This window comes from Castor canadensis, chromosome 4, assembly GCF_047511655.1.
Source record: "Castor canadensis chromosome 4, mCasCan1.hap1v2, whole genome shotgun sequence".
In the NCBI taxonomy this organism is placed as follows: Eukaryota; Metazoa; Chordata; class Mammalia; order Rodentia; family Castoridae; genus Castor; species Castor canadensis.
This window is the reverse complement of record NC_133389.1, coordinates 82,827,323-82,849,163: the sequence shown is the minus strand read 5'-3', so window position 1 is coordinate 82,849,163 and position 21,841 is coordinate 82,827,323. Positions and strand designations below refer to the sequence as shown.

The 21,841-nt window shown below is 35.3% G+C and overlaps 1 protein-coding gene across 4 annotated transcripts in view; it reads left to right on the top strand.

Moving 5' to 3' along the window:
- The window catches only part of Ptpn4 (protein tyrosine phosphatase non-receptor type 4), a 171,741-nt gene extending 155,336 nt beyond the window's left edge, over positions 1-16,405 (top strand). For all 4 annotated transcript variants that reach the window (XM_074070542.1, XM_074070541.1, XM_020184859.2 and 1 more), the window contains 4 exons: positions 96-224; positions 3,849-3,997; positions 5,749-5,884; positions 11,015-16,405. In XM_074070542.1, coding sequence (XP_073926643.1) covers positions 96-224; positions 3,849-3,997; positions 5,749-5,884; positions 11,015-11,101 — 501 coding nt within the window. In that variant the 3' untranslated portion in view covers positions 11,102-16,405. The remainder of the gene's footprint in view (positions 1-95; positions 225-3,848; positions 3,998-5,748; positions 5,885-11,014) is intronic.
- The last annotated feature ends 5,436 nt before the right edge of the window (positions 16,406-21,841 follow it).

The following is a 21,841-nucleotide window of genomic DNA, read 5'->3' as shown; positions in this document are numbered from 1 at the left end:
GAAAATTCTTAAAAAATTAAAATATTTTAAAAATTGGAGAACTGCAATGCATGCATGTCTATGTAAGTTTGTTCATTTACTTCTGTTGACGTAAGGTTAAATGTCACCAGTATTGGCCAGAACCCACAGGAAGCTCATCCTATGGATGCTATCAAGTCACCTGTCACTCTGAGGAAGGAAACCCTGCGTATACCTTTAGGAAGATGACACTGTTTAACCAAGAGGTAAGAAGACAGGACACACATTCATTAGAACTGTTGACTCACCTAGATACTTGCGGTCAAGGAGCATCGCAGCTGGAGGCCAGCACAGGCAAATAGTTTGCTAGACCCCCATCTTCAAAATAACCTGAGCAAAAATGAACTGGAGGTGTGGCTCAAGTAATAAAGTACCTGTTTGCAAGTGTGAATCTCTGAGTTCAAACTCCATTCCACCAAAACAATAGATTAAAATTTAAAAAAAAAAAAAAAAAACAAGAAACTATTGTATTCAAGGTAAAGACTTTGAAAGCTGAAAATGTTTTTAGTCTGAGTACCAGTTACTGGGAAACATAAAAATTACTGAACTATTTGTCGCTTTAATATGGGATACTTGGGAATTTTGTGTAGAATATTCTCCTATACTATAGTAAATGTGTTTCCAGTTTCTGTTGCTTATTATGAGTAGTCAGTGAAAACAGAGTCTGGTAAATAATACTTAATACTGTTACTTCTTTGTCTCTTCATAATTATTTTAAGTTGTGTTTAATTATAAAAATTATTCTTACTCTAAGTAATATCAGTAACATATTTGGATATGTCTGTATAAATGCCAAAAGCTTTTGAAAAATGTCAAATTGTTCCCCACCACCACAGTTTTTGTTTTTGTTCAAAGAGCAAAGGAAAGTAACTTTAAAATCAATCCCCTTGATATTAAGGAAGAAAAAGTTGAAGGCGGCTCTTTCGACAACAGAACAGTTGGAGCTTTCTTTTTTTTTTTTCTTTTATTATTCATATGTGCATACAAGGCTTGGGTCATTTCACCCCCCTGCCCCCACTCCCTCCCTTACCACCCACTCCGTCCCCTCCCTCTCCCCCTCACCCCCTCAATACCCAGCAGAAATTATTTTGCCCTTATTTCTAATTTTGTTGTAGAGAGAGTATAAGCTATAATAGGAAGGAACAAGGGTTTTTGCTGGTTGAGATAAGGATAGCTATACAGGGCATTGACTCACATTGATTTCCTGTGCGTGTGTGTTACCTTCTATGTTAATTCTTTTTGATCTAACCTTTTCCCTAGTTTCTGGTCCCCTTCTCCTATTGGCCTCAGTTGCTTTTAAGGTATCTGCTTTAGTTTCTCTGCGTTAAGGGCAACAAATGATAGCTAGTTTTTTAGGTGTCTTACCTATCCTCACCCCTCCCTTGTGTGCTCTCACTTTTATCATGTGCTCAAAGTCCAATCCCATTGTTGTGTTCGCCCTTGATCTAATGTCCACATATGAGGGAGAACATATGATTTTTGGTCTTTTGGGCCAGGCTAACCTCACTCAGAATGATGTTCTCCAATTCCATCCATTTACCAGCGAATGATAACATTTTGTTCTTCTTCATGGCTGCATAAAATTCCATTGTGTATAGATACCACATTTTCTTAATCCATTCGTCAGTGGTGGGGCATCTTGGCTGTTTCCATAACTTGGCTATTGTGAATAGTGCTGCAATAAACATGGGTGTGCAGGTGCCTCTGGAGTAACCTGTGTCACAGTCTTTTGGGTATACAGTTGGAGCTTTCTAACTGCAAGCTCTTCTTGCTTCTACCTGGATCACTCCCCTTGGCTTCCAAAGCCATAAGTGAAAACTAATTAATAAATGATGGTTCAGTAACCCAACAGGGATACACATGTAAAGGGCATCATGCCACCAGTCCTTCAGGCTGGTGAGAGAGTATACCCCATATTCACAGCCCACAGCTTCATATTCTCCTGCCAGCTACCTGTGGTTTTAAAAGGGGCCAAAAGAAGAAGAAAGTGCTAGAAAAGAGCAAGCAGCACAGGCTATGGAAACCCAGGCTTTCTCATCAGTGACTGAACCTCTGGAAATGGGAACTATACCCCTAACCCGAGAGTATGAGTAAAGGTAGTGAGTTAAGACCTTTGTGACCAATAGAGAAGGAGCCAGAAGTTGTGTTAACACATAGAAAAGTATTCTGGCATTGAGTGAAGCTAAAATTACAGGAAACAAAAAGTTAAAATTCATTCCAATCAGAATGAATTTAGAGTTTAGGCCAAAACTGTATGCTCTTGGCCTAGTGTATTGGCCTGTAGGTTGAGCCAGTAAGATAGTTCTTCATTTTCTCACATATATAATAAAAATAGCCTGTGTGTTTATATAAAATAATTTATATCTGCAGCATAGTCTTTATTGTATTTGACCTGTAGATTAGCCATGTCAGTTTTATATACCATAATGACTTTTCTTTATACATTCTGAGTACCTCAGAACTATGCTAAGACAAATTGGTTTCTAAAGTTTGAACCTAATATAATTGAGAAAATAAATTTGGCACTATACATAAATGCACACATGCATTGGTGGACACCAGACAGGCAGATACTACACTTGGTTTTGTGTACCTTTTACTTTCTTGGTCTTTTCTGGAAGCTCTCTTAATGTAAATGGTAGTAGCCAGAAAATGACTAGGTCCTGTTATTGAGCATATGATACCATGTAGCTGGATGATTCACAAGTCATCTCATAGAATCTTTTCAACATAACATTGCCCCATAGAGGTGAAGATGTTATTTCATTTTTTGAATAAAGGAAATACGGGTCTGCAATATTAAGTGCTATTAACTGTCAGAGTCAAGATTTGAACCAAGATGTGTCCAAATCCAGTACTCTTACTCTCTCCATTATATCAATCATTGGCTCCAAAAAAAAATTAATCCTTGGTTTGACTTTTTGTTTTATAATCTCCAGTTTTTAATCTATATGTAATAAAGATTTTTTGTCTAATTTCCAAAATTTCATTTGTGTCATGTCAGGATTAACCCAATTTTGTGTATGCATGCACACAAAGGTTTTTACTTTACCATTTTTGCTCACCTAACAATTTTTTTTTTCTTTCTTGCTGGTACTGAGGATTGAACTCATGGCCTCACACTAGCTAAGCAGGAGATCTACTATGTCCCCAGCCCCCACTAACAATTCTTTTAGTTAGTTCTTTAAGTATTTCTCTGATCTTAATTTGTTTCTGCTTGTTTGCTCATTTATAATCAGAAAAATAGAATGAACCAATTCAGGTTATCATATATATATATATACACAAACATGGAAATGTCACAGTGAAACTCCCTGTATAGCTATCTTAAACAAGTCTTTTTTTTTTTTTCAAAAATTGACAACAGGAAGGTAAAATAGATTCTGTCTGGTTTGGCACCAGTGGGAGGGAGGAGGATATAAGGAAAAAGTGTAAGAGGGTGAATATGGTGGAAAAATGAGACTTATTGAAACAATTCTAAGAAAGGAAGGAAGAGGGATTGGGGGGGATAAAGGAGAATGATGTAGGGGGTGAATTTAACTATGATATATTGTAAGAACTTTTGTAAACGTCACAACAATAGGATAATGAAAAGTAAAGCAATCAAGACATAGGAAGAGTAGTGATACAAGTAGCCAGTGCTTCAAATGATACAAGTTTCTATGAAATGGTTTCTTCCTTTTTATTGAAGGTGCGTTTCATTGAGTTTATATATTACTTTGGGGGCAGAGGGAAAGTAGTTGCTTTCCTTCTAAAGTTAAAATGACATGAATATTTATATTTAAAGATAATTCCTAAGTCAAGATTCATAATTTTTCATTTGCACCTAGAAAAATGAGAGTCGTCAACTCACTCAGATCCAGTACACAGCCTGGCCTGACCATGGAGTCCCTGACGATTCAAGTGACTTTCTGGATTTTGTTTGTCATGTACGTAACAAGAGGGCTGGAAAGGAAGAACCTATTGTTGTTCATTGCAGGTATTTCATTTCCTATCTTTTATGAATGAATAACTGAGGAGTTACATCATTTGGGAATACATGTTTTATATTTTATTTTATTTTGTCATTATGTGATAATTAGAACTCAAAGCTATACTCTGAAGGTAAAAGGCAAAGAGTATGTTCCAACATAACGATTGACAGAAACTATGACAAAAGATAAAAAATAATAGGTGCTGATTCTTAGCTTTTCATATTTTAACACCTTTGAAATTAGAATGCATCCTGCCATTGATTGCAACTTAGATCTGATGAAAAACTAGGTAATTTGTAAAGAACAGAAGTTTATTTCTCAAAGTTCTGAGAAGTCCAAGATCAAAGCATCTGTAAATATGATGTCAGGTGAGGGTTGTTTTCTGCTTTTAAGTGATGCTTTATTACTCCATCCTCCAAAGGAGGCAAATACTGTGTCCTCATATGGCAGAAGGTATAGAAGGGACAGAGAGGTGAGTCCACTCCCTCATGCTCTTTGGAAAGGCCTACCCTTATGGCTTAATTACCTCCTAAATGTCCCACCTCTTAGTACTCTTACACTGGAAATGAAGTTTCAATATGAAATTTGAGATACACATTCAGATCATAATATAATCACTAGGGTACAGTCTGAGCTTTAAATTCCATCCTTCTCTGCAAGGTGCTCCTTCCTTGCCTGGCCCCTCTTAGAGTTACTGAGTACTCTCAGCTCTTCCTGGAATGACCCTACCAAAGTCATTACAGGATATAACACTCCCAAGTACTTTAGATGAACAGCAGAACCCTTCCTTCCTTCCTTCCTTTCAAATCAAGGAATGTGAGTCCAACATTCACTGACACCTAGAGATCAGGAGACAGAAACCATTACCCCTTATTGTGGCAATATTTTTAAGTGAATATTCCAAGGATATAATGACATACCATTTATCGTCAAACTTTCAGCACATATTAAGAGTTGACTTTGAAATCATCAAAGCAGATTGTAGACCAAATAGTTAAAAGGCAAAATGTCATGAATGGAAAAACACATTTGGCCATTTTATATTGTAAAGTTTCCAATAGCTACTATATTCATATTTACAGATTATATTTCCAAAATTTGTTCTTGATGTGTTGAAGCTTAATTAAGATTAAATTTTGTTAGGTTGGCAGAGTAGCTCAAGTGGAAAGAGCATCTGCCTAGCAAGCCTGCGGTCCTGAGTCCAAACCCCAGTGCCACCAAAAAAAGATCAAATTTTGTTTAAAAGACTAACTTATTTAAGGAGTAAAATGTTGTCTTTTGTGCATTCATTAATGATTTATTGTTGTAATTCTGTTATTTTGCATTTTAAGGGAGATTGTTCCAATAAACTTATAAACCTTGTTCAAAAGTTAACTTGCATTCGGACACTGGTGACTCATGTCTATAATCCTAACTACTTGGGAGGCTGAGATTGGGAGGATTGCTGTTCGAGGCCATCCCAGGCAAATAGTTCATGAGACCCCCATCTCCAAAATAACCAAAGCAAAGTGGACTGGAGGTGTGGCTCAAGGGGTAGACCTCCTGCTTTGCAAGTATGAAGCCCTGAGTTCAAACCCTGGACCCACCAAAAAAGAAATAGAAAAAAGTTGACTTGCTGCATAAAACCTTAAAATAAAATTGTTGTTCTTCTGTATAATTATGTACTTTGATTTCTTTTTTTTTTTTTCTTTCACAAAAGCCACAAGAAGTAAATATAATTATAAGACTAAGACCTTGCCCATTTGTCTTTTTTTAGTGCTGGGATTGGAAGGACTGGGGTTCTTATTACTATGGAAACAGCCATGTGTCTCATTGAATGCAATCAGCCAGTTTATCCACTAGACATAGTCAGAACAATGAGAGATCAACGAGCCATGATGATCCAAACACCTGTGAGTACTCTATTTCATGTACACACGTCTGTCTTCAACCTGATGGGCTTCATTTTTTGTATGTATTGTAAATCACACATATACACACATGCATGTGCCATGCAGGCACATATACATACCTCACACACTCTTTTTTTTTTTTTCTTTTGAGACAGGGTCTCACTATGTAACCAGGCTGGTTTCAAACTCACAATTTTTCTGCCTCAGCCTCCCGAGAGCTGGGATTATAGGCATGCACTACCAAGCCTGGCTCTAAATTATAGTTTTATCTTTTTTACCCCCCTTTGATGGTACTGAGGTTTGAACATAGGGCCTTGCACTTGCTAGGCAAGCACTCCATCACTTGAGCTACTCTCCCCAGCCCTTTTTGCTTTAGGGTTTTCTTTTTCTCTGTTCTTACAGTGATTTTTTTTTTTTTTTATAAAAATGTATTGAAAGAAGTAGAACAAGCATTCTGAAGAGCTTCCTCACTGGCAGAGTTAGAGAACCAGAATGGCCTCCCTAATAAACAGAGATGTCTTCCTACCAGCTGTTAGAAGACATCAAGAGAGGTTCAACAGTCTTTGAAAATCTACAACAGGATAGATAAAATGACTTTTTTTTAATAGCATAAAATAATTGTAATGGGATTTCGCTGTGATACTTCTATAAATATGTACAATGTACTTTGTTCAAGTTTACCCCCTCTACTTTACTCTCTTAAGTTCCCTTCCCTTTCCAAACAGTGTTAAGTGGGTTTCATTTTGCTATCTTCATATATACATAAATATACATATTTATATACACACATAAATATATATACACATATATAATGTACTTTAATCATTTATTCTTGTGTTTCTTTGTGCTCTTTATATATTCTAGATATTAATCTTTTATCTGATGAAAAGATGGCAAAGATTTTCTCCATTCTGGGGATTGTCTTTAATCGTTTCCTTTGATGTGCAAAAACTTCTTAATTTAATGAAATCCCATTTGGTCATGGGATTCTTGCTCTTACATAGTGGGCAGTTGGAGTCCTATTCAGAAAAGAGTTGCCTGCATCTTCAAGTATCTTCCTATGTTTTCCTGTAGTAGTATCAAAATTTTAGGTCTTTTATTTAGATCTTAGGTACATTTCGAATTTATTTTCAGACGAGGTGAGAGATAGAGCTCTTTGTGTCTTCTACGTGTGGACATGTGGTTTTCCCAACACCCATTTGTTGAAGAGACTTATTTTTTTCTCTGGTGTATGTTTTTAGTACTATTATCAAAAATCAGATGACTATAGCTTTGTGGATTTATTGGTCATCTGTCCTATTCCATTGGTCTACCTCTCTAATTTTGTGTATCATGCTTGTTTTGTTAGTATGGCTCTGTAGTATAATTTGAAGTCAGATATTGTGATACCTCAAGCATTGCTCTTTTTCTTTCTCTTTTTTTGCTATTCAGGGTCTTTTATGTTTCCATATGAATTTTAGGATTGGCTTTTCTATTTCTGTGAAAAGTGACATGGAGATTTTGATAGGAATTGCATTTAATCTACAGATTGCTTTTGGTAGTATAGACATTTTACTATCTGATTTATGGACATGAGATGTCTTTCCATCACTCCTTTGTATATCCTAGATATAAGTCCCTTATGAAAACTATGATTTGCAACATTGTGTCTTTTCACTTTCTTGATTATAAAGATTTAAAGCCCAAAAGTTTTTAATTTTGGTGAAGTCCAGTGTATCTTTTTTCTTTGCTGCTTTTGCTTTTGTTGTATAGCTAAGAAATCATTGCCTAAGCCAGGGTCACCAAGGTTTACTTCTCTTTCCTAATAGTTTTAGCTCACATATTTGGGACTGTTACCCATTCTGAGTTAATCTTTAGAGATGGTTTGAGATAGGATTCCGTCTTCACTATTTGCATAGGCATATTCAGTTGTCTGGAGCCTCTTTCAAAAAAAAAAGTTGACCAAAATGTAAAGGTTTCCAATAGAACTTTCAATTTTATTCCACTGATCTATATGCTGGTACCACGCTGCCTTAATTAATTCGTTGTAAAATTTAAAACAGGAAATATGAATATCCAACTCTGTTCCTCTTTGAAATCACTTCATCCTTTTTGAAAAAAAAAATTTTTTTTTTTTTTTGCAGTTCTGGGGTTTGAACTTGGAGGGCCTCACACTTGCTAGGAAGGTACTCTACCACTTGAACTACTTCACCAGCCCTCCATTTTACTTTCTGTTTCTCCGAGTCTGATTACTCTAGATAGTCACAGAAGTAGAATCATACAGTATGTGTCTTTTTCATATTTCTCTTAACGTACTCAAGGTTTATCCATGTTGTAGCATATGGCAGAATTGCCTTTGAATTATATTCCATTGTGACTGGAGGTATGGTTTAAGTGGTAGAGCACCTCCTTTGCAAGTGTGAAGCCCTGAATTCAAACCCCAGTCCAACAACAAAAACAAAATAAAAGCCCTCCAAATCCTTACCCAGGCACCAGTGACACACACACACACACACACACACACACACACACACAGGTCAGGTGACCCAAGTGATAAAGTACCTGTCTAGCAAGCATGAGGCCCTAAGTTCAAACCCTAGTCCTGCCAAACAACCAGAAAAAAGTACTAAGTATTCAAGTAATAATCCACCCATTTGATTTGTTTTTGTTCCCTAAATCTCTTCTAATCAGTAGCTTTCTCCTCATCTCTTTTTTTCATACAATTAATTTCTTTGGTGAATCAACCAGGTTATTTGTGCCATTTCATTTCCCAGAGTTGGCTCAAACTGTAGCCAAGTGTAGCCAAGTGTTAAGCCCTGGATTCATACAACAAAAAAATTTCCCAAAGTTTAGATTTTGTTCATGTGTAGCCTCAGTGGGTACTCTCTGTATTTCTAACATGATAATGAATCCATAAGCGCAGGGGCAGGTTAGGTGGCATATTCTTTCTTCCAGAAGCACATAATGTCTCATTGTCTGTGTTTTGTGATGTTAGTGCCCTCGGGTGGCCAGTGCCTGTATCCATTAATTCACTGGGCTTCCAAAATTATGATGTTCTAAATGTGTCTTTCTTCATTTAGTAACTGAAATAATTCTTTAAAGAGAAACTCATAACAAATGGGACAGTGTTTTCTCTAAAAGGCAAGATAAACACTTGCTTCCCTTTAGTTACCAGTGGTTTTGTTTGATTTGGTTTCGTTTCGTTTCGTTTTGTTTTGCAGTGCTGAGGATGGAACCCAGGACCTCCCACAGCATGCTGCTTATTCAGTTTACCACTGAGCTATACCCCAGCCCAAGTTTTCAATATAAGTTGGCTTACTAGCTTCTTCCAGTTACAACTACTTTTGTTTGTTTTGGTATTATTTCAGAATCATGGATTTAAACATATTTGATGTGTTTCAACCCATTATAGTTATTTTTCTTAATGATGTCCAGAATTGTCCCATTTTTGGCCAGTGTGAACCTATTCACCTTGGCTTCTGAGACCTTTCATCAAAACACTAATAACTTACTAGCTTCCTTGGCTATCAGAAAAGATTTCCAGGCCTGGTTTATACATTTTGTGTCCCAGATTTGAAATCAGTAATTTCTCAAAAAAAAAAAAAAATCCTGGTTCTTTTTATTGATAATTGGTTTTAGGCAGAACCCTCTGAGCACTTGGGGTTTAGGTGGCATTGAGTAATATTTGTATCTAGAAATGTTCAATTGCCAAAGGTAGGAAAATACACTTATTATGAGTTAACACTGTTTCAGGTACATGATGTTTTTACTTACCCTCTTCTGTCTTCTATCTTTATCCCCTTTCTTCATTAACAAGAACACTGGTTCTTGATAATACCAGCAACAAAAGACTAAGAATATCACATGTACTCTTTTGTTTTATTTCATACTGCATAGCCAGTGTCAGGATAAAAACACAACAATACCATCATAAGCAGTATGGTTACTGAAAAGAGTTTTCAATTTTTCCACAGTTCTTTTTTGACCTTTGGGTATATCTACAGAGACAGACAATCAAATTACTGTCTTAAAGTTCCTTGAAATAACCCCCTTCGGTGTGGATATGTCATCAACTAGATACACACATTGATATGTTCTATGATATTTTTGATTTTTAGAAGTTTTGGGAGTTAATTTTATAATGTAAACATACAAATATAAAGTAATATATTCACACAGTTCTAAAGTAAAATATATGAAAGGACAGTATATTTAATGAAGTTCAGTCCTTTCCTGCTCCCTTTCCCCTCCGTCCCTTTATAGGAAACCATTTCCTAAAGATTTGTCTCCCCACTTTAAAAAAAATATGAAATAGATTGATATTTATGCTTCTCCCTTGTCTTTTATAAAGATAGTATGTTGTATATACTTTATATACCTTTCTTTTTTTCTTAATATAATCTGGAATCATTCTATAGTATCTGTAGACTTTTATTACTTTTTTTGTCCCAGCTAGATAGTATTGTATTGTGAGACCATCCCACAGAGTACTCACCTTATCTATGGCAATTTGGATTGTTTCCACTGTTTTCTTGATACTGCCCAGAGCCAATAGCTCGTGTCTATAATCCCAGATACTTAGGAGGCTGAGATCCCTTATCTTTGCAAATAGTTAGCTAGACCCTATCTTGAAAATACCCAACACAGCTGGGCACTGGTGGCTCATGCCTATAATCGTAGTTACTCAGGAGGCAGAGATCAGAAGGATTGCAGTTCGAATCCAGTTTCAGGCAAATAGTTCACAAGACCCTATCTCAAAAAGACCCATCACAAAAAATGGCTGGTGGAATGGCTCAAGGTGTAGGCTCTGAGTTAAAACCCCAGTACTGCCAAAATAAATAAATAAAAGAAAAAGGAAATACCCAACACAATACACGGTTGGTGGTGTGACCCAAGTAAATCAAATTTTATTAGATGCTCTCAAATTCTTCTTTGATAGGGGTTGCAGTTTTTTTAATACTCCTTCTAGAAGTGTATGAGTTAAGTTTTGCCAACAAAATATATTGACAGACTTTTTTATTGTTTTGCCCAACTGTTGATAAAATTGGTATATCTGTTTTTTTACATAACATTTCTTTTGTAAGCAAGACAAGTGAGATGCTTGTGATTTTTTTGGTTTTCTAATAATTGTTTTTATATTTTATTTTTCAGAGTCAATACAGATTTGTATGTGAAGCTATTTTGAAAGTTTATGAAGAAGGCTTTGTTAAACCATTAACTACATCATCAAATAAATAAGAAAATAAAAAGTCTTAGGAAATGTGTTGGAAAACTGCTTTTCGTCTAATCACAGTGCCATAATACTGCTTGCAGAAAATGGCATCTCACAAAAGAATGAAGAACTCAAAAAAACTTTGAAAACTTCAGCACTGTTGCACTTTATGCTTAAAAAAGAGTCACTCTTTCGAAATCTCTAACTCATATGTTTGAAGACTATTTCATGCTTTGCTCCGAACAAATAGTGAATAACTGAGTATGTTCAGGGTAATTTATGAAAATTTGTGGTGGTGCCATGCAGTTCCTTTCTGGTAAAATTGCCACAAACAAGGCTCAGAATTCTCCTCATCTCTGTTATACACCTGTATCTTGGAAGCAAAAAGAAGTAAATATGAGGAGTCAGCTCTGATCTTTCCCAGTGGTTCATGTACTGACTGTACTGATTACCAGGTTTTATTTCTTAAATTTTAGCAATATCATTCTCAGTATTAGCCAATACACTGCCTATGGATGCAGCACATCTTTCCCTACACTCCCTCTAAAGACCTGCTGTTCAGAAGAAAGGTGGGATATACTATTCCCAGGAAATGCTGCACATTGTCCATTTACCAGCATCTTATAGAAAGTATAAATAGGAATTTACAAATGTTCTTGGAGCTAATAACATAATTTATATTTATTATAAGGTTGGCTTATTCCAAATCATGTGATTTCACATACTTGATGTAAAGGAATGCATGCATTGTGTCTTAACCCCTTAAGTGCCTTGAGACATCTTTGTATGTCTACTGAAAAGGCACTCATTTGACCCCACTAGGAGGTATGTGTGTATATTGTACATTCTTACATTTTTATGCATTTTGAGTAAGTTCACATTTTAAATAACAGCTTCTTGTATTGAGAATTATGCAGTCAAAGAAGGGCAAGGAAATTCTGTTTCTTGCTCAGCACTTGCATTTTGCCATAAGAAGCCAAGAGAAAATTTGTGTTCTGTTGAGTGCGCGCTGTGCTGCTATGGAATTGTTCAGAATCCATACTTCCTTTGCTGAGGGACAGGGGTTACAGTTTAGCAGCTTAACTTTAAAAATGCTTTATTCTTCAAATTTCATAAGATGGTACCCCTAACTTCAGAAGTAGTGTCTAACATGCATATTAAAGATAAACATATTGCTACTCTAAGCTAAAGTTAGAGTGCAGTTAATTAGCTGTGATTTACTCCTATCCATAACTCAAGTATTAGCCTTCAGCACTCACTTCAGTTAATAGCAAGCTTTCTTCACATTGTTCTTTTCATTTGGATTCAAACAGGAATTAAATACTATTGACTTATTTCTAAATGGAACCCCTCTGTAGTAAAATGAGGGCATTCTTGTCATTTTTTTTATATACAACTAGATGACTCCATTTATATATACTTAAGTTATAAGCACGTTAATAAGGAGACTTTGGACTGTCCAGCCTGAATGAGGCTCTGATTCCCATTTAAGGATATGTATATTTTCTCTTTGGGTTTTTTGTTGTTGTTGTTTTTAAATCTACAGAGATAGAACTTTAAAATTGCTCAGTTTAATATAAGTGAAAATTTGTTCAAATACTGAAATGTTATTTTACATAATTATTTAATAGGGATGTGGTTAAAATAGATTCCTTTCCTAGTGGTTTCTCAATATTTATGTATAGTTTTGATAAAGTTTAGCATCCAGCAGTAGATATTTTGGAATGCAATTTAGTATGACAGGAAAACTGTATATTTAAAAATCTTTAGTAAAATCTAGATGATGTCATTTCACATATTCAAATTCCATAATAATAAATTTCAGGAAATTAAGCTCCTGAATATTAATAGCCAAGATACCAAATAAATGACATATTTAAATATTTTGTCTCTTTTAAAGAGAGAAGTAAACATAACCTTTATGTCAAAAAGAATTCTCTTTATCTGTTTCCTAATTTCACAGTCAAGACAGTATAAGATCGTCATATTTGAACATTCCATTCTCTCCCAACAGACAAATGTGATTAGGCTGCTGTGTGATATGACAGATTGCAAAGGAAAATCATGTTGGGGGGGTCTGCATATTAAATAACTGTTTCAAAAGGCTGTTGTTTTAGCCTAAATTTAAAAATAAAGGCTGTTGTAACTGTACGAACAGAATATGAAAGCCATGGTCAAAAAGAGAACAGTTGTGTAGCCATTCACAGGCAGATGCCATGGTTCACTTGTTCACTGATGTAGGGATTTGTTTATGACTCTGAGGTTAACTGTTAACTGCTGGCAATGAGCACTGCTGCCTTTGTAAATCATTCATGCCTGTCTTTAAATGACAGTAGTAGAAGTGTGAACTCACGTTTAAATTATCAGACATGATCTTCTCATCTAGGAGCTCTCCTCTATCAGTATTGTTGTGTGCAGAAAAGATCCTTTTTTAAAGCATGTTTATTAGGATCCACAATTTTTTAAATGCGTATGCTACTTAAGCTTCCCTATTTACCCACCAGATAAGACTATCCATTACACCAGGAGTTTTTTAACCTGTTTATCAAATAAGTAAATTTCTAGAAATAATGCTAGCTTTCATACACTAAGTCATTCTAAGCTCTATCCATATCAATGTAATATTGTGTGATAAAAAAACAAATTGTATCTAAGCTACTCTCCTCCCCTTCACCACCGCTAAACCCATACCCCTATACACTAAAGAAAGAATGCTTTTATTCTGACAAATAGAAATCAATATTGAAGAACCAAGGGGCTCTTTTGTAAATGCTGAGAAGTGTTGGTGAAAAACTTCCCTCTGATTTAGAATGATTTTTCTTTGTTCATTTCACGTGTTTTACTGAGCATCTGATTTGTGTTAGCACTGAAGAGACAGTGAGGAGAGGAATATGTTAGAATAGACTTTACATTCACAAGAACTGGTTGGAGTTTTTAAACCAATGCATCCATTCAAAATCAAGGCAAACAGTCTAAGAAAATTTTCCTTTGTATGGCCTACTAGGACACGTAGGAAGGGAAATACTTTATTATTTTGATTTTTTGTGAAAATTGACATCAAATGCATAAAGTAAGCCATTAAGACCATCCATTGAAGGGTTCAGGTACTAATATATACATATACATAGAGATACTTTAGCGTACTTACATGTGCATTTCATAAAGGCTAATGCCCACAGAGAGAATGAACTCTTTTAACCATGATCGTTTATCATTTGTTGGTATGTCTGATGAAATTATCAGGTATTTTGAGCAAAAGTCTCCAGGTCTCACTAGAAGTACTACAACTTAAGCGCTATAAGGAAGTTGAAAGATTTTATCCATTCTCTATTTCCCTTATTATATAGGCAAAGAAACAAACAGAAACAGAGGTCCAGCAATGGTAATTGATTTAGCAGAATCTAGTCTTCTACAATCTAATTTGTATCATTGAGATTTCTAATTCTCAATATAGTGTTCTCTATATTATACTAGTACTGAAATAAATTGTAACCTGTGTGAACAGCAAATGCTTGTGAATTTTCACTAGGGAAGCATACTCAGGCAGTGTTGTTTTCACTTCATTACTATGACAACCTTAGGCGGTGTCATTTAAGTTAGAAAATAAGTAGGCATTAGAGCAATCCTAATTAGGACTCTGACTCAGTTGGCTAGTCATGCTTCCCTGACAGCATAGCTTTCGGGAGGTAGTTTGGCTGATAAGCATGCAGTATGGAAACATTCGGGACTGCAAGTAGAAAACTACTTTTAAAGCACTTAAAATATAGAACTAAGATTCAGGACATATTCACTTATAGTGAAATAATTTATGTTCATAATGCAAACATATAATAGGATTAAAACATTACTTGTTTTATAATCTTATCAGGAAGGGAGAAAGAAACATGAATTTATAACAGTGCTATTTAATATCTGTATTTTGAATATTTAAAATATTCTGATGGTAAGATTGCCAAAGTAGTTTTGAATTGATAAAAATTATTTATACCACAATAATGTGGGATATGTTTACAGGCTCTTGTTTTATAGTTATTTTGTAGTTCAGGTGAATTTTCATTTAAGTCATTTATAGTAAATACATTAGGGTAAATGCTTGTTAGAATAAACATTTCAGTAATATGAGAAGACATAGATAAATAGTGCCACAGCCTGCTTTAATGCAAGCTGTTGCATCAACAAGGCAAGTACTTTGTACTGACACTGCTAACGTCCTATATTTGCTTCTGCTATCCAACCACAACTTCTAGCACTGTCTGTTGTGACGGCTTCCTCCAAGTAAAGATAGTGGGCTCATTTTATCAAATACTGGAATTACTGATCTGTTGGCAAAAATTTATTGGTGTCCCAGTGTGACCACAAGTTGTAGCAACTATGTTACAAAATTCTTAGAGAATTGTAAGATGCAAAGGAATTCATGTTATACTAAAACAATTTTGAGGGCTAACCCATCATAGATAATTCATCAGTTTTTAAGAGTCCAATAAATCCCCAAATTATACATCTTTAGTTCAACTTTCTTTACCATGACTACTATTGCCAACATAATTTTTACTATATACAGATTTCATTTATTCTTAATAACAATTATCACAATAAGCCTTTCAATGTTATCAGAAGCAAACAGCAACCCCTATTTCTGCCAAAATTAATTTAGACATTTTATTTTCATATTCATGGTGAATTTGTTTTAGATAGACACCAAAAAGCTATTTGTTTTCATATATAATAAATTTGCTGCTACTTATTTTCATGTTTTCCTTCTGTAGTATACTGCTGACTTCTGAAGTTTTGAGAAATTATTTTTATTTTAGTCATCCAAGCTAATATCTGCTGGGATTCAATCCATCAGCATTAGTTAGTCATGGTTCAGTGCAGAATAAGTGAACCAATTTTAATTTGCAAAGGGAAAGCTATTAGCAATATTATAAGTTAAGGACTACAATTTTAGAGAAGAGTTGAAACATTTAACTTCTGAAGGCTTTGAAAATGTCAAGTACAAGAATAAAAATGAAAGTCTTGATAAGCTCATAAAAGTTTCAGTTAAACACTGTAGAGTTTTCCTATGTATTGTGTAAATGATATATAGAAAATATTTTTCTATGGACAGAAGGTTGAAACTGTTAACTTTAATTTCACTGCTTAAAAGGGATAAAATAGTATTTGTATGTCTTTCATGCTGTAAAGAAAATGAATGTATCTTTCAAAAGTTACTAGAGTTGAGACTTAATTCTAAGAATACTTGTTTGTTAAAAAAAAAAAATTCACAGGATTGGAAAGAAGAAAAGAGCATTACACATCATTTTGCAAATGCAATTTTAGAGCATAGTTTTCATTATAAACACAGTCATTATTGAAGCATATTTCAAATGCAATATACATTCTTTTTCATATTGCTTTGTTTTGACTCTAAAAATCTTCCAGAAAAGTCAAACATACTATTTTGAAGTGTAAAATATTTGAAGTATAGACCTCTGGGGTGGGAAGGGTGTTTGTGTGGTTTGTATGTAAGGATGAATGTGCAGCTGCATATGTCTACCATGGAGGAAAGTTCCCAAGCTTTGTCCCTGTGGAAGCCACCAGTGAGGAAATCATTGTGAGAATGTGACTTTGGTAAAGCCAGAAAACCGTGCCTAAGATTCATTGCAGTAGTGTGCAGAGGCCTCTGACCTAACAAGTGGTTTTGCCTTTTTGTTGTCAGTGTCTTGGACAAGTAAGCCCACTGGGCCCAACTCTGACTCACAGAGGTGACTTAAACAGAAACCATTTTAAACCAACTTCTGTAGGCATGATTAATTTGTTCAGCAGCAACTTTAAAAAGATAATACTTACTCTCACTCATTAAACTTGATTCACTTGGGATTATATCATTTTTGACTTATGCTTCCAACCCTCCAACTTTTCCAACCAAGAGTCACTAATTTCACTCTGTGAGGTAAATATCTTGAACAAGGAAAAGTCAATCTCTTCCTTCATCAACTTTTGCTACAGCTGTTGAATTAGTTTCAGACTCCCTCAATCCCAGTGGTTAACAAAATTTAGCGTTATTACTTCTGATAACCTTAAATGCCACATTGCTAAATAAAATTATTTCCAGGAAGCCATCAAGGAGGAAATAGCCCTGCCTAACCCTTAACCCAAATAGTTGCTAATTTGTGGTTTCCCCACATGCATACTTGGGCCCATTTTACCTTTCACTCAAATAAACTTTTTTGTTTCTACTCTTGAATTGTAATATTGCAGTTATTTGCCTTCCTGGGCAAGTAAACTACATCCGATTTTGTGATTCTCTGGCACCCATTATCTCCCTCCTTCAGCAAGTTGGCAATATTATTCTGTAGAGTGGATCAAAATCTCAGTGCTAAAATTGATTTCTTCAATTTCAAATAGCACTTTATTTCATGCTTACTACTGACTTAATTTATACACTTAAAAATACAGTCTTATCCTAGTCTTATCCTGTAAATACAGAAAAAGTTGAATTGATTAGTTAGAACTCATTAGATTGGACCCAAGTTTAAATGCTTTACAATGATCTCTTGAGAGCTTATTTGATATTTAAGAAGTAACTTGTGATTTTAGCTTTGCCATTTTCTGTAAGTTATATGACACAATAAAGGCTACCCAGTTGACTGTGTTGTTGGACTCTGAGTTCTCTCAGCTAGATTCAACTAAGCCTGATTTTCTAAAATCATTTCTGCTTTGCATTTTGTGTACTTTACATGAATACTTGGAAATCTGCTTGTTTTCAGTGTGTTATCTATTTTCACAAATAAGATTAAGGGGACAAAAGTCCCAGCAGTTTATATATATGACAAAGGGCAGGATTTAAGGGTGTTAAAACAGTTTATATTAAGCTGTTTTCATTTTCTGCCAGTAGAATATATCTGCTAAAAATGAAAATAAAAGCTGTCCAACCCAGTGTTGGGCTGCAACAGAACACTGCAGTTATGATCTGTGTTGTGATCTTTTCGGAGAAGAAAAGCTAGTCCTTATTTTCTACAGTGTAGGTTTAATTTTAGGACTGATAGTTTATTATATAGTCATCAATATTTTTGAACAGTAGTTTTAAAGAATTATTTCTATGTAGAGGGTATTTTAATTTGGGAATTTTTTTCTTGTAACAGGTGCTATATGTAAATATGAAAGGAGAAAGTTGCTTAAAGGTTTATTCCTAATTAAAATAGGATTTTACATTTCTGTTGCCATTTTGTGTTTGTTTGTACTGATCTAGCAGCAAAATGGAATCAGTCCCTTAATTTTGTAGACTACCTTTTCTTCCAAGCTCACAAAAATATTTTCATGTGGTTTGCTCTCATAATTAAGAGGCAAAGAAGCTAAGGTTGACTTAAAATGCATAAGCTTGAATTTGGTCAAGACTGTATCATTTGAAATTGTCACTATGCACTTGTCACTGCAGCTTGTGTTTGAAGGCCTTGTGTGTTTGTCTTAATTGCAGTGAAAAATTGGAATTCCTGGCATTCATGGTTTTTTAAAAAATTTGCAAATACCAACAGCAAACAGGATTTTTTAGAAATGCTGGTTTGCATTAAAACTGCTTTAGTCCTAAGAGCAATTTATATTCTGTGAAATGCTGTCACACATATTTTGTTGGCCATATTTCATTTTGATTGAATAGTTGTTCAAGTTCAAATGTGAAAAAAATTCTAGCTGTGATTCTTAATGTTAACTGCAAAATAAAGATGTGCTTTAGTAATCTAAAGAACATTTGTTTTCAAGATTATTTTATGGGAGGTTTTCCACTGTTGGGTTTGCTAGCAATGCTTACATTCACTGATGTGTGATCATTTAGTAGGGATAAGTAGGATACCAAGTGTGAAATTTATGTCTAAAATCACTGACTCACAGAGTGGCTGTATTTGAGGGAAGGGGATGAGCAGGAAGCTAAAAGGGCTTTAGAAAATTACAGAATGTCTGAAAAGAACCTCCTCTATTGTCCTCCCAGGACTCAAAGGATGTCTCTTCTATACCTGAGGCCAGCCTGCATCAGATTTTCCCCAGGTGTAGTCAGGTATGCCATTGTGCATCCAAAAGAGTTATGTACAAAAGGGGAACTAAACAAAAGAGTAAAAGTAAAGATTCAAAATTGCAACAAAGCCAGCAATGTGATGTGCACCTGTAGCCCCAGGTAGCAAGGCCAAGACAGAAAGAGCACTTGAACCTAAGAGTTTGAAGCCAGACTGGGCAACACAGTGAGACCGTCTCAAAAAAAGAAAAAAAGTTATGAGGAATATTATGAGGAAAATCTAAAATAATTTTTGACAATCTCTTTCCCATGAGAAAAGCTCCCTCAAGCCAGGTGTGGCATGAGCCTATAACCTCAGCACTCAGGAGGCTGAGGCAGGAGGATTCTGAGTTGGAGGCTAACCTGGGCTATATGTGATCTTGTCTGAGAAAAAAGAAAAGCCCCTTCAAACCAATAGCTGCCCTTGTTCAATTTCTTGTGTTTTCTTCTGGGAGGCAAATGTGTATTTGAATATTCATACACATTTTGTTATTACCAGCAGGGTTGCACCATACATTCTGTGGCTTGTTTTTTCACCTTGCAATGTTTCTATTGCAGCACATCCCAGTCTACCTCATTCTTTTATCCATGACTACTGCATCATAAAGATAAACCATAATTTTCTTTTGGTGGTCCTGGGGTCTGAACTCAGGACTTAGCACTTAGGAAGTAGGCACTGTACCACTTGAGCCACCATAAGTTTAATTTCTTGATAGATGCTCAGATCGATTCAAATGGCTGTACAAACAATGCTATGAACATCCTTATGCAAATCTTGTTGGTCATTACTGAATATGCATAGGGTACATTTCTAGGAGGAGTATTGCTAGATCACAGGGTGCCTGCATACTTAGAAATTAATAAATGCTGTCTAATTGTTCTCAGAGGAGATTATACCAGTTTATGCTTCAACCAAAGCATATGTGAATGTTACCACATTCTCATTGAAACTGTTATCAAACTTAATTTACTTGTTCACCTATAAAATGGAATATTTTGACATTTCTTCTCTAAAGAATTAGTTTTTCATATCTTTTATTGATCCCTTGTATTTCATTTTCTCTTAAGTCCATATTTGATATCCTTCGTTCATTTTATAGCATGTTGTTTAGTGTCTTATACTTACGAGATATTAGAAATTAAAGAAAGCAGTCAGTCATGTTGCAAAATTCTCCCTTTATCATTCGTCTCGACTTTTTTTGTGGCTCTGGATTTGAACTCGGCCTCATGCTTCCTATGCAAACACTCCACACTTTGAGTCACTCCCAGCCCTTGACTGTTCTCATGGGGACTAGAGGGAGATGCATGAACACACTTCAAATACTTCAATGAGCAAATGTGTCAATCTTCTAGAGCACAGAGGCTGCTAATTCCTGTTAACATTCCACCTGTGACTAAAGCTTTCCTAACCACCAGTTCAAATAATCTGCTCTGTAGACAGCACTTGGCTTTCTGCTTTTCCTGTTCCTTGCCTCAGTTGACTGCTTTCAAGTTTACCAGAGTTCTTCCAGTTAGTTCCAAGTTGTAAGCTTACGAAAACCAGTTGTGTTTATGCACGGTCATGCGGTACATAGCAAATGTTATACCATGAATAAATGAACAACATTTATTCATTTTACACCATTCAATTATATATTACGTAAGCCAGTGAGTGTGGAAGAAAAGAGAGGGTTGGGTTTTTGCAAAAGCTCTAGAAAGGTCAGTCATTAAAGTTTTAAGGATTAACTTTTAAATTTATTACAATAGTTATGAGTTTTGTTTGTTTTATCATCACTATGACCAAATACCTGACAGAAACAGCATAAAAGAGGAAGTACTTATTTTGCTCATGGTGTCAGAGGATTTGGTCCAGGGTCACTTGGCTCCATGTTTCTGGGCCCATGGTGAAGCTGGGGAGCATGTGGAGGAGGAGGCTGTTCACCTCATGGTGGACAGGAAGCAGTAGGTGAGGAGGAGACTGGGGCAGGCACATCCTTCAGTGACACCTCCTCCAGCTAGGCTCTACCTACTAAAGGTCCCAGAACCTCCCAAAATAGTGCCACCAGCTGGGAACTGAGGATTCAACATTAGAACCTGTGGAGGACACTTCATACTCAAATCTAACAACTATGAGAGATTAACAGAAAAACAGATAATGCACTTAAGGTTTTTTTCTTCAAGAAAAAGTAAAAGATTATAGTTAGGGTGACCCCACCCAAAAAAAAGCCTTAGTCCTGCATAAAAGAATCATAAATAAATATGCATTGATGCTTCTTAAGCTAAGAAAAAGTACATGATTTTAAAATTCTTCAAATGGTTTTTCATTAACCAAGTACTAATTCAGATCCCATCAGATATGTGGGTTTCTATAGTTTATGTAACAATTCCTCTTATTAAATATTTAGATGGTTTTTACATTTTTGCTGTTAATATAATTTATATCGTTTATTACATTTTAATTTAACACATATATGTATAGGTCAACTGTATATAAATTTTCCCCCAAAATTATATTAAGAAAATGTTCAAACATAGTTCAAAATTAAATAAACAGTGGAACATCTATATGTCCATTGTCTACATTCTACAGTTACCATCCTGCTATATTTGCTTTAATGCATTACCTGTCAGTTAGGCACAGTGACATTTACCTGTAGTCCCACCTACTCAGAAGGCTAATGTAGAAGGATTGCTTAAACACAGGACACCCATCTCTTCAATACACACACACACACACACACACAGATACACACAAATATATGTG